The sequence below is a fragment of the Euleptes europaea genome, chromosome 12 (assembly GCF_029931775.1).
Source record: "Euleptes europaea isolate rEulEur1 chromosome 12, rEulEur1.hap1, whole genome shotgun sequence".
Lineage (NCBI taxonomy): Eukaryota > Metazoa > Chordata > Lepidosauria > Squamata > Sphaerodactylidae > Euleptes > Euleptes europaea.
The window spans coordinates 10,733,635-10,744,230 of NC_079323.1; the positions used below are offsets into that span (position 1 = coordinate 10,733,635).

A 10,596-nucleotide genomic window follows, 5' to 3' on the forward strand; every position below is an offset into this window, starting at 1 on the left:
CTGCTTTCGGCTAAGGGGCTTTTGGAAGGGGAAAAAAATGAATCTAACACTGCAATCCTAACACGGTTATGCCCACTGAAGTCAATTGTGTGAAGAATTGCAACGTAATTGGCCATTCCCTACAGAACAGCGCCAGACAAGAAGAGCAGTGCTGTCTAGACTTGCCCTCGGTGTTCCATTTATCAGCATCACCCAAATTTCAGCCAAGTTACGGAACGTATCTTGGAAATGTCACTACCTATTTACTACATTTTTATCCTCCAAAAAACTCAGGGCAGATTATGTACTTCTTAGAATCATAGAGTTGGAAGGGACCATACAGGTCATCTAGTCCAACCCTCTGCTCAATGCAGGATCAGCCCAGAGCATCCCTGACAAGTGCTTGTCCAGCCTCTGCTTAAAGACTGCCAGAGAGGGGGAGCTCACTACCTCCCTAGGTTGCTGATTCCAGGATCAAACAACTCTTACTGTAAAAAAACGTTTTCCTAATATCCAGCCGGTACCTTTCCGCCCGCAATTTAAACCCATTATTGTTAATCCTATCCTCTGCTGTCAATAGGAGCAGCTCCCTGCCCTCCTCTAAGTGAAAGCCCTTCAAATACTTCAAGAAAGCAATCATATCCCCTCTCAACCTCCTCTTCTCTAAACTAAACATTCCCAACTCCCTCAGCCTTTCCTCATAGGGCTTAGTCTTCCGTCCATCATTCAGTCCTTCAAAGAACCCTGTGAAGTCAGCCGACAGAAAGCGATTAGCCCAAGATTACCTTGTGAGCATCACGGCCAAGACAGAATTTGAACCCAAGTCTACCACCGGTTCACTAGAATACTCCATTTCTCAATCTGACACTAAATAGCAAAAATATCATGGATACTGATGGAGTCTGGAAAGTTAGGAAAGTAGAAGCATCAGATCTATAGGTTATAAAGGGGCAGGTTCTTCACCTGTAGTAAAACGAGGTTGTGTCACTGGAGGAGAATGGATTGCACCACTTTAGTGTGCAGGGGAATTGTACAACTTCAGGCTGTGGGAGGGAGGGGAAGACAGAACTCTTGAATGCTTTCCCATATAAAAAATCACCTTGCAATTAGAAAAGTAGAACCTCAGGGGGTAAGTCTTCCACCTGTTGTGCTGGTTTCCTACTCCAAGAGAGGTTTTAAAAAAAGGACACGTAGATGTTCAAAGCTGTTACTCCTCGTCTGTCAGTTATCTGTGCAGCCTCCTGAACACATAGCGGAAGCCTGAGATTCACACGGCCTACCATTCTATATGGAGGAAAGGCAGCATACTGTAGCCTGATCTTGTCAGACAGAAGCTAAGCAGGGTCTTTGTTTGGATGGGAGCCCACCGAGAAAGACTCTACAGAGGAAGGCAATGGCAAACCACCTCTGCTTCTCACTTGCCTTGAAAGCCCCTTGCTGAGGTCATCTTAAGTCAGTTGCAACTATGGGTTGAGCTGGTAACAGAAAAGTATGTTTCAAAGTTAGAAGAAGAGTTGGTTTTTATACCCCGATTTTCAAGAAGGAGCACGAGAAGGAGAAAAGTTGGTTTTTATATGCTGACTTTCTCTACCTTTTAAGGAGACTCAAATCACCTTCCCTTCTTCTCCCCACAACAAACACCCCTTGTGAGGCAGCCGGGGCTGAGTTTGGAGAGAACTGTGACTAGCCCAAGGTCATCCAGCAAGCTGCACGGGGAGGAGTGGGGGAAACCAACCCGGTTCACCAGATCAGAGTCTGTCGCTCATGTGGAGGAGTGGGAAATCAAACCCGGTTCTCCAGATTAGAGCCCACCGCTCTCAACCACTACACCACGCTGACTTGAGGAAACAATCGGGACATCAGATACCCCCCCCCCAAAAGCAGTTTCTCGTGTTCTTTGCCACCTATCTCACTACAAGAATCCTTTTTTCTTTTTCTTTTGCTGCGGCCAGGGTGCCTATTTTTATCAGCCGGCACATATACAAGATAGCGCTCCGCATTCACCGATCCAGAATAGCTGCTGGGTTTGCTATGAATGACCACCAGAGCAGATCGGATTGCAGGATTGCGTGTAGAGAAGGCGTGCAACCACCCCGACAGCCAGGACAGCTTTGAGTTAAGGAAAGTTGAGGGGGAACTCATCCAACAAACAGCGCTCAATCTGTTCCCTGTTGAAAGAACTAGGAAATTTCGACCAGCTTACATGAGTCTGTCCAAACACGGGCGCAGTGGATCAATTCCCAAATGAAAAGGACTTAAGTGAATGTGGAAGAAGAGTTGGTTTTTATAGGCCGACTTTCTCTACCATTTAAGGGAGACTTCAAAGCAGCTTACATTCACCTTCCCTTCCCCTCCCCACAACAGACACCCTGTGAGGTAGGTGGGGCTGAGAGAGCTCTAAGAGAACTGTGACTAGCCCAAGGTCACCCAATTGTCTTTGTGTGTAGGAGTGGGGAAACAAATCCAGTTCACCAGATTAGCCTCCGCTGCTCATGTGGAGGAGTGGGGGAATCAAACCTGGTTCTCCAGATCAGACTCCATCGCTCCAAACCACTGCTTTTAACCACTATACCACGCCAGCAAGTTCCCAACTCAGGTTCCCCACTCAGAAGCCAGCATGGTGTAGTGGTTAAGAACAGTGGTTTGGAGCGGTGGACTCTGTTCTGGAGAATTGGGTTTGATTCCCCACTCCTCCACATGAGTGACGGAGGCTAATCTGGTGAATTGGATTTGTTTCTCCACTCCAACACATGAAGCCAGCTGGGTGACCTTGGGCTAGTCACACTCTATCAGCCCCACCTACTTCACAGGGTGTCTGTTGTAGGGAGGGGAAGGGAAGGTGATTGTAAACAGGTTTGAGTCTCCCTTAAGTGGTAGAGAAAGTCAGCCTATAAAAATCAACTCTTCCTCTTCTTCTTTTGAAACCCACTGGGGTGTTCTCAGGGGAAACTGGAAAGCAACTGGGAGCTATAGCAACATATTAGTGAAGAGTATGGCCTAGGATGCTCAAGAAGTAAAGTGATGCTCAAAATCTTACAGCAAAGGCTGTTACCATATATGGATCAAGAAATGCCTGATGTTCAAGCTGGTTTCAGAAAAGGAAGAGGCACTAGAGATCATATTGCAAATATACACTGGTTACTGGAGCATACGAGAGAATTTCAGAAGGAAATCAGCTTGTGTTTCATAGATTACAGCAAAGCTTTTGACTGTGTGGATCATGAAAAGCTATGGCTGGTTTTAAAGGAAATGGGTGTGCCACTCCATCTGATCGTTTTGATGCGCAACCTGTACTCTGGACAAGAGGCCACAGTTAGAACAGAATATGGAGAAACGGAATGGTTTCCAATTGGCAAAGGTGTCAGACAAGGATGTATTTTATCTCCCTATCTCTTCAATCTATATGCAGAACATATAATTAGGAAAGCTGGATTAGATTTAGATGAAGGTGGAGTGAAAATTGGAGGGAGGAACATTAATAATTTGAGATATGCTGATGACACTACATTATAGGCAGAAAATAGTGAAGATTTGAAATGACTACTGCTGAAAGTTAAAAGAGAAAGTGCCAAAGCAGGACTACAGCTGAACATCAAGAAAACAAAAGTAATGACTACAGGAGAATTACACAACTTTAAGGTTGACAATGAGGAAATTGAAATTGTTCAAGACTTTCTATTCCTTGGCTCCACCATCAACCAAAAGGGAGACTGCAGTCAAGAAATCAGAAGGAGATTGAGACTGGGAAGGGCATGAAGGAGCTAGAAAAGATTTTGAAGTGTAAGGATGTGTCGCTGGCCACCAAGACTAGATTAATTCATGCCATCATATTCCCTATTACTATGTATGGGTGTGAAAGCTGGACAGTGAAGAAAGCTGATAGGAAGAAAATAGATTCCTTTGAAATGTGGTGTTGGAGGAGAGGGTTACGAATTCCGTGGACAGCCCAAAAAACAAATCAGTGGGTTATAGATCAAATCAAGCCTGAACTGATCCTAGAAGCTAAAATGACTAAACTGAGGCTATCGTATTTTGGTCACGTCGTGAGACGACAAGAGTCACTGGAAAAGACAGTCATGCTAGGAAAAGTTGAGGGCAGCAGGAAAAGAGGAAGACCCAACAAGAGATGGATTGACTCAATGAAGGAAGCCACAGCCTTCAGTTTGCAAGATCTGAGCAAGGCTGTCAAAGATAGGACATTTTGGAGGACTTTCATTCATAGGGTCGCCATGAGTCGGAAGCAACTTGACGACACTTAACGCACACACACACACGGCCTAGGAAGTTCCAGGTTTGAATCTCCACTCTTCCAGAAACTCACGAGCAGCGGTTGTAGGCAAACCACTCTCGCCCATCTGCCAGGACAATAATATTGACACGCTCTACAGGGTTATTGCGTGAATTAGCAATATAATGCATGAACACCACAGACAAAACCTGCATTATATCGACCTATTGCATTGTTATCCCAACTTTCGTCCCAGGAATTCAGGGCAGCATGAGTGGTTTTTCCCCTCTTCCATTTTACCCTCACAACAGCCCTGTGAGGTAGGAGGTTGAGAGACAGTGACCGGCCGAAAGTCCCCTTGTGAGCTGCACGGCCTGTGCAGGATCTGAGCTTTGGTCTCCCCAGTCCTAGTTGGACAGTCTACCACTACACCACACTGCACCTGTTGAAGTGAGTTTTGAGTCAGCGAAAGTTCATACTTTATGGGAGCAAGAGTCCAGTAGCATCTTAAAGACTAACAAAATTAAAGACTGGCAGATATTTTATTAGTCTTTACAGTGCTGCTGCACTATTGGTCTTTTGAACCGCTACAGACAGACTAATACTGACCATAAGAAAGGTCATGCTGGATCGGACCAAGGCCCAACAAGTCCAGCAGTCTGTTCACACAGTGGCCAAGATAATAGGCATGCCCCTCTGATCCTGGACAGAATATGTATTCATCATGACTAGTAGCCATTGTGACTTGTACCCATGGATAACCCTAACCTCCATGAACACAGAATCATAGAATCATAGAGTTGGAAGGGACCACCAGGGTCATCTAGTCCAACCCCCTGCACAATGCAGGAAATTCACAACGACCTCCCCCCCACACCCCCAGTGACCCATACTTCATGCCCAGAAGATGGCCAAGGTGCCCTCCCTCTCATGATCTGCCTACTGCCCACTCCCCTCTTAAAGCCTTCCAAGTTGGCAGCCATCACCACATCCTGGGGCAGGGAGTTCCACAATCTAACAATGCGTTGTGTGAAGAAATACTGCCCTTTGACTGTTTTGAATCTCTCGTCCCCCAGCTTCAGCAGCTGACCCCACCGTCCTGGTATTACGAGAGAGGGAGAAAAGCGTCTCCCTGTCCCCTCTCTCCAAACCATGCATCATTTTATAGACCTGGATCATGCCTCCCCTTAACCGCCTCCTTTCCAACCTAAGCAGCCCTAAGCCTAAACAGCGATGCTCTATCTCCATGGAAGGGTGCGCTGAGTCTCGAAAGCTCACCCCCCACCCCCCCCAAAAAAAATCTGGTTGGTGTCTAAAGTGCTTCGGGACTCGAATCTAACTGGAATAACTTTGGTTAGTCCTTAAGGCGCCCCCAGGCTCCAGTTTTCTTCCGTCCCCCCCTCTACCCACCGACCCACCCACCCACCGGTTCTCTGGTTTTGCATCTGCGAGGAGCCAAAGGCACGTTGGGAACCAGCGCGACCCCAACCGAGCTCAGGGGTCCCTCTGCACATGCTCAAGAGGCAGGGCTTCCTCCGCACAGGCTCAAGAAATAAATTTATTTTTAGATGGAAGAGAGAGAGGGGGGGGGGAGTCATTTTAAGTTTCAATTACTTTTATTATTTGTTTTGCATCACTTACATCAGTTTTTAGTAACAGATGTTGATTTAGATGTTGATATATTAAATGAAGAAAATAATAAAAAAAATTATATATATATATATATATATATATATATATATATATATATATATATATATATATATAAAGTCCTTAAGGCGCCCCCAGGGTCCAGTTTTCTTCCGTCCCCCCCCCCCCCCGCCACCCACCTACCCACCCACCGGTTCTCCGCTTTTGCATCTGCGAAGAGCCAAAGGCGCGTTGGGAACCAGCGCGACCCCAACCGAGCTCAGGGGTCCCTCTGCACAGGCTCAAGGGGCAGAGGTCCCTCTGCACAGGCTCAAGAGCGCTAGGAGCACCGGGTTGGAAAGGACCCCCCGGGGCCATCTAGTCCAACCCCCCCCCCGGGCACAAGGCAGGATCTTCCCAACTAGGTCCCCCTTCCCCAAGCCCCCAGGGACCCCCCAGTCCGTGCGCTGGTCGCTCGGAGGCGCGCCTTACCAGGAGGAAGTGCTTGCCGCCCTCGTTGGCCAGCCAGCTGGGGCGGGAGAGGGCCATGGCGCCATCCGCGGCCGCGCTCGGGGGGCGTTTGGGGGGCAGCCCCGCCGCGGCGCCGCCTTTTCAGCGGGCAGCCGGGGGGCCTCCCCCCGCCTCGCCTCCTTCCGGCCGGCCGGCCGCCCTCCTCCTGCCCCGGGGCCCCCGATCGTCCCTCCAGCCCCCCCCCTTCCCTGCGCCGCCGCCCCCGGCCTCCTTTGTCTGGGGCCGGCCGGGGTGGGGAGCTGGGCCGGCCCGGGGGGGGGTCTCCGCCGCGCCCAGGGGTTTCCCCGGCTTCCTCTGGGGCGGCTGCTGCCAGGGCGGACGGGGTCTCCAGATCGAGGTGGCCAGGAGACAAAGGGGGGGGGGCTTTGTCCCACCCGCCACCAGCAGGCTTTACTTTTGCTAAGAAAGAAAAGTTTTCCAAAAAAATTGCATGCGTGGGGGAAAAAAAAGGGTACAACTCCGATTGTAGTTGCGCACAGTCACGGTATTGGGACTTCTGTTTTCAAGCTACTAAAAGGGCATTAACCGTTTAAACTAGTAGAAAAGGGCAAGAGTCCAGTAGCACCTTAAAGACTAACAAAAATATTTTCTGGCAGGGTCTGAGCTTTCCTGAGCCGCAGCTTAGTTAGTCTGTCTGCAGTAGTAGAAAAGGGCAAGAGTCCAGGAGCACCTTAAAGACTAACACAAATATTGTCTGGCAGGGTGTGAGCTTTCGTGAGCCACAGCTCGCTTCTTCAGATACAGCTAGAGTGTGAATCCATCTGTCTTTAAGTAGAGGAGAGTGAATTCAGACAAGCATTAGCATGTAAATGTTAACAGTATGTACATGTGAATAGCCGGCGTGATGGGATGAGGTGTGGTATGCAGAAGAGTCTGTGATGTCCAGGGGAGAGATGGGTGTGGAGAAATCAGCATTGGTAATGAGCCATGGACATCACAGACTCTTCTGCATACCACACCTCATCCCATCATGCCTGCCTCTCAACATGTCAATGTGAACACATGAAGAATCTGCCTTATACTGAATCAGACCCTTCACCTTGGTCCATATAAGTCAGTATTGTCTACTCTGACCAACAGTGGCTCTCCAGGGTCTCAGGATGAGGTTTTTCACATCACCTGCTTGCCTAGTCCCTTTAATTGGAGAGGCCGGGGCCTCATCCCCTGCTTTAGCATCTCTACAACAACTGCAGATGCAAGGTAGACTGAGAGGTAATTACTGGCCAGTGGTCATCCAGCGAGTTTCAGGGCCAAGTGGGGATTTGAACTCGGTTCTCCCCGATTGTAGGCTTGATGCTGTAATCACTAGCTATTGGCCAGGTTGGCAAAACAGAGCCTCCATGTTCAAAGGCAATTAACTACTGAATGCTAGATTGGTAGGGGAGGCGGTGGGGAGAGACTAGGGCTTCCGTGCCGTGTACGTGAGCTTTGTGGGAGTATCTAGTAGGCCGTTGTGGAAGGCGGGATGCTTGACTGGATGCGCCCTGGGTCTGATCCAACAGGGCTTCCTTGGATGTGTTTTAATGTGCATCCGGGCATTTGATGTGTGTATGTGTGTTAAGTGCCATCAAGTTGCTAAAATCATTCTTTACCCTGATGAGAATATTATGTAGCCTAGTTTACACACCTTGATTAAAATTTGGTAGAGCTGGTGTGAGAACAGACGGCAGATAAAATTGCAGAGGGACACATCTGGCCCATCTCTAGGTCAAAGATCTAGTCCTGTGGTCTTCAGCCCAGGGATTGAGACCCACAAGTGGATCATGGACCCTCCCACCTACTGAGTCACAAGGCCCTAGAGAGCCACCATTTTTTTCCTCTTTGGAAGGACCCATTGCTTGTGCATGTGCATAGAGCACAAGCGCTCTACACACCCTGCACTCTATGCATGCGCACAGTGAAGAGTGGCAAGATGGAGGAATAAGTCAGTCAGCGGTGGTTGGGATGCTTTTTTAGCACAGGCAGGTGGAGAGACCAGCTCCTCTTCCTGTCACATGACTTTGACACCACCATTGATGTCACAGACTTCCCTGAGGCTTACAAGTGGGCCCTGGGTCTGGGAAGATTGAAGACCACTGATCTACTTGAATCACTTCCAAACTACGTAGGCTGAAGATCTGAGATGAGATCTTCCACCAGATCCATTATGGCTGGTCCATCAGTCTTAGTATAGTTTCCTCTGATAGACAGAACCCCTTTGGGGTCTTGGGTAGAGAAAGGTCTTTCCCATCAGCTGCTGTCCACAAACCTTTTAACAGGAGATGCTGGGGACTGAAGTGGGAACATTTAGAACACAGAATTGGTGGCTTGCTGCTTTCAAACCAGGTTTTGTGGCTTTAAGAAGAAACTTGCGGCTTTTTAAAGTAGGGAGAAAGAGAAACTCAAGATTGTCAAGCATGTTGGGTTCCAATAGCCCTGGCCTACATTTGTGGACTCGGAAGTGTATCAGTATGTCTAATTCTCTACTCGGCTCCCTCTGCGGATACTTAAATCTACAGGTTGGGGCCATGTGGAGAAAACAGAACAGTTTTAAAAAAAAGAGGAGGGGTTTTTAATCCCTCCAGAGGAGTGTTGTCTGCACTTGTTCCACTGATTCCACTGGGATAAGTCCACGTATGCATGGAACTGCGGCCAGAATCCTGACCCTGGCAATATACATCTTAGTGTTTGCATGTCACAGTTGTGAGATGTGCGTGGGGCACTGACTGTGTATTATTTACTTCCATCCAGCTTTTCAGTCTCCCATTCCCCTGCCTTAAAAGTGATGCTGCAAATCCTTGCAAATTAAAACAAAATCCATCTAGAAACTCAGCACGCATCAATAAAATCAACACAACCCAGACAGAGGATTGTCAGAAGACAAGATCAGCAGGGTTTAAAACTCGGGTGGCGTGTGTTTCCAATTCCCTGCCAGAGATGAGCGCAAGGCGTATTTGGCCCATGCTGGTTTCTTTAGAAGAGAGGAACTTCACAACCTAAAAGCAAAACCTGCCTTTTTGTCAGTTTCTTTGTCCCGCGGGCTCCCATTAAAGCCATCATACTCCCAAACCTTTGTCGTTTGGAAAGATCGCTTTTAAGCACTTGGAGTAATGAGATCAGAGCAAGGCCCTGGGCTGGAAGCTGGGTAGATAATTGAATGGTATGATGGCAATCGGGGAACAAATGAGTGTCAAAGAGAATTGAGTCCTCGTTGTAGAAACTTCTTCACTCGAGCTTTACTGGCACTAAGCGCTAGACCAATCCAGTTCAAGGTATCCTCCAAAAGTTGGGTGTCCGGGTCTCAGGTATTGGGGCTCATTAGTTGTGCCCTTATACATGGGCACAACATACATGGGCACCACACATTTGTAGGGCAGCAGGTTGCAATCTTAGGTACATCAGCCTTTATTGCTTCTAAGAATTCAGAGCCAGTGTGATGTAGTGGTTAAGAGTGATGGTTTGGAGCAGTGGATGTCAATTTGGAGAACCAGGTTTGATTCCCCACTCCTCCACATGAGCGGCGGATGCTAATCTGGTGAACCGAGTTGGTTTCCCCACTCCTCCACATGAAGCCTGCTGGGTGACCTTGGGCCAGGCAGTTCTCTTAGAGCTTTCTCAGCCTCACCTACCTCACAGGGTGTCTGTTGTGGGGAGAACCCTGTCTTTGAACAGACAAAGTATCTGCCATACAAATAAAGGGGAAAAATTGAAATTGTGTGCTAAATGTAGGTACTACCAGATTACCACCTTGCCTTATCAACCCACCATGAAGAAGAAGTGGTTTTTATATGCCAACTTTCTCCACCACTTAAGGAAAAATCAAACCAGCTTACAATCACCTTCCCTTCCCCTCCCCACAACAGACACCCTGTGAGGTAGGTGGGGCTGAGAGAGTTCAGAGAGAACTGTGATTAGCCCAAGATCACCCATCTGGCTTCATGTGTAGGAGTGGGGAAATAAATCAAGTTCACCAGATTAGCCTCCGCCACTCATGTGTAGGAGTGGGGAATCAAACTTGGTTCTCCAGATCAGAGTCCACCGCTCCAAACCACCACTGTTAAACACTACACTACACTGGCTGGAAACAGTCTTCCTGCATCATTTCTGCACTGCATCTGGTGTTCAGAGATAGACAACCTCTGAACATGGAAGTTCAATTTGGCTAGCAGGGAAAAAAACAACAGGCAGTGCAGTTTGCTTCCTGCTCACTGGCTCAGCCGAGACCCATTCATGCCAAAGGCATGGAAGAG

The 10,596-nt window shown here is 48.2% G+C and overlaps 1 protein-coding gene across 1 annotated transcript in view; it reads right to left on the reverse strand.

Moving 5' to 3' along the window:
- The window catches only part of NOX4 (NADPH oxidase 4), a 137,716-nt gene extending 131,322 nt beyond the window's left edge, over positions 1-6,394 (reverse strand). Inside the window, exon 1 of the mRNA XM_056858931.1 lies at positions 6,329-6,394. Within this exon, the coding sequence (XP_056714909.1) occupies positions 6,329-6,385 (57 nt within the window). The 5' untranslated portion in view covers positions 6,386-6,394. The remainder of the gene's footprint in view (positions 1-6,328) is intronic.
- Between the last annotated feature and the right edge of the window lie 4,202 nt (positions 6,395-10,596).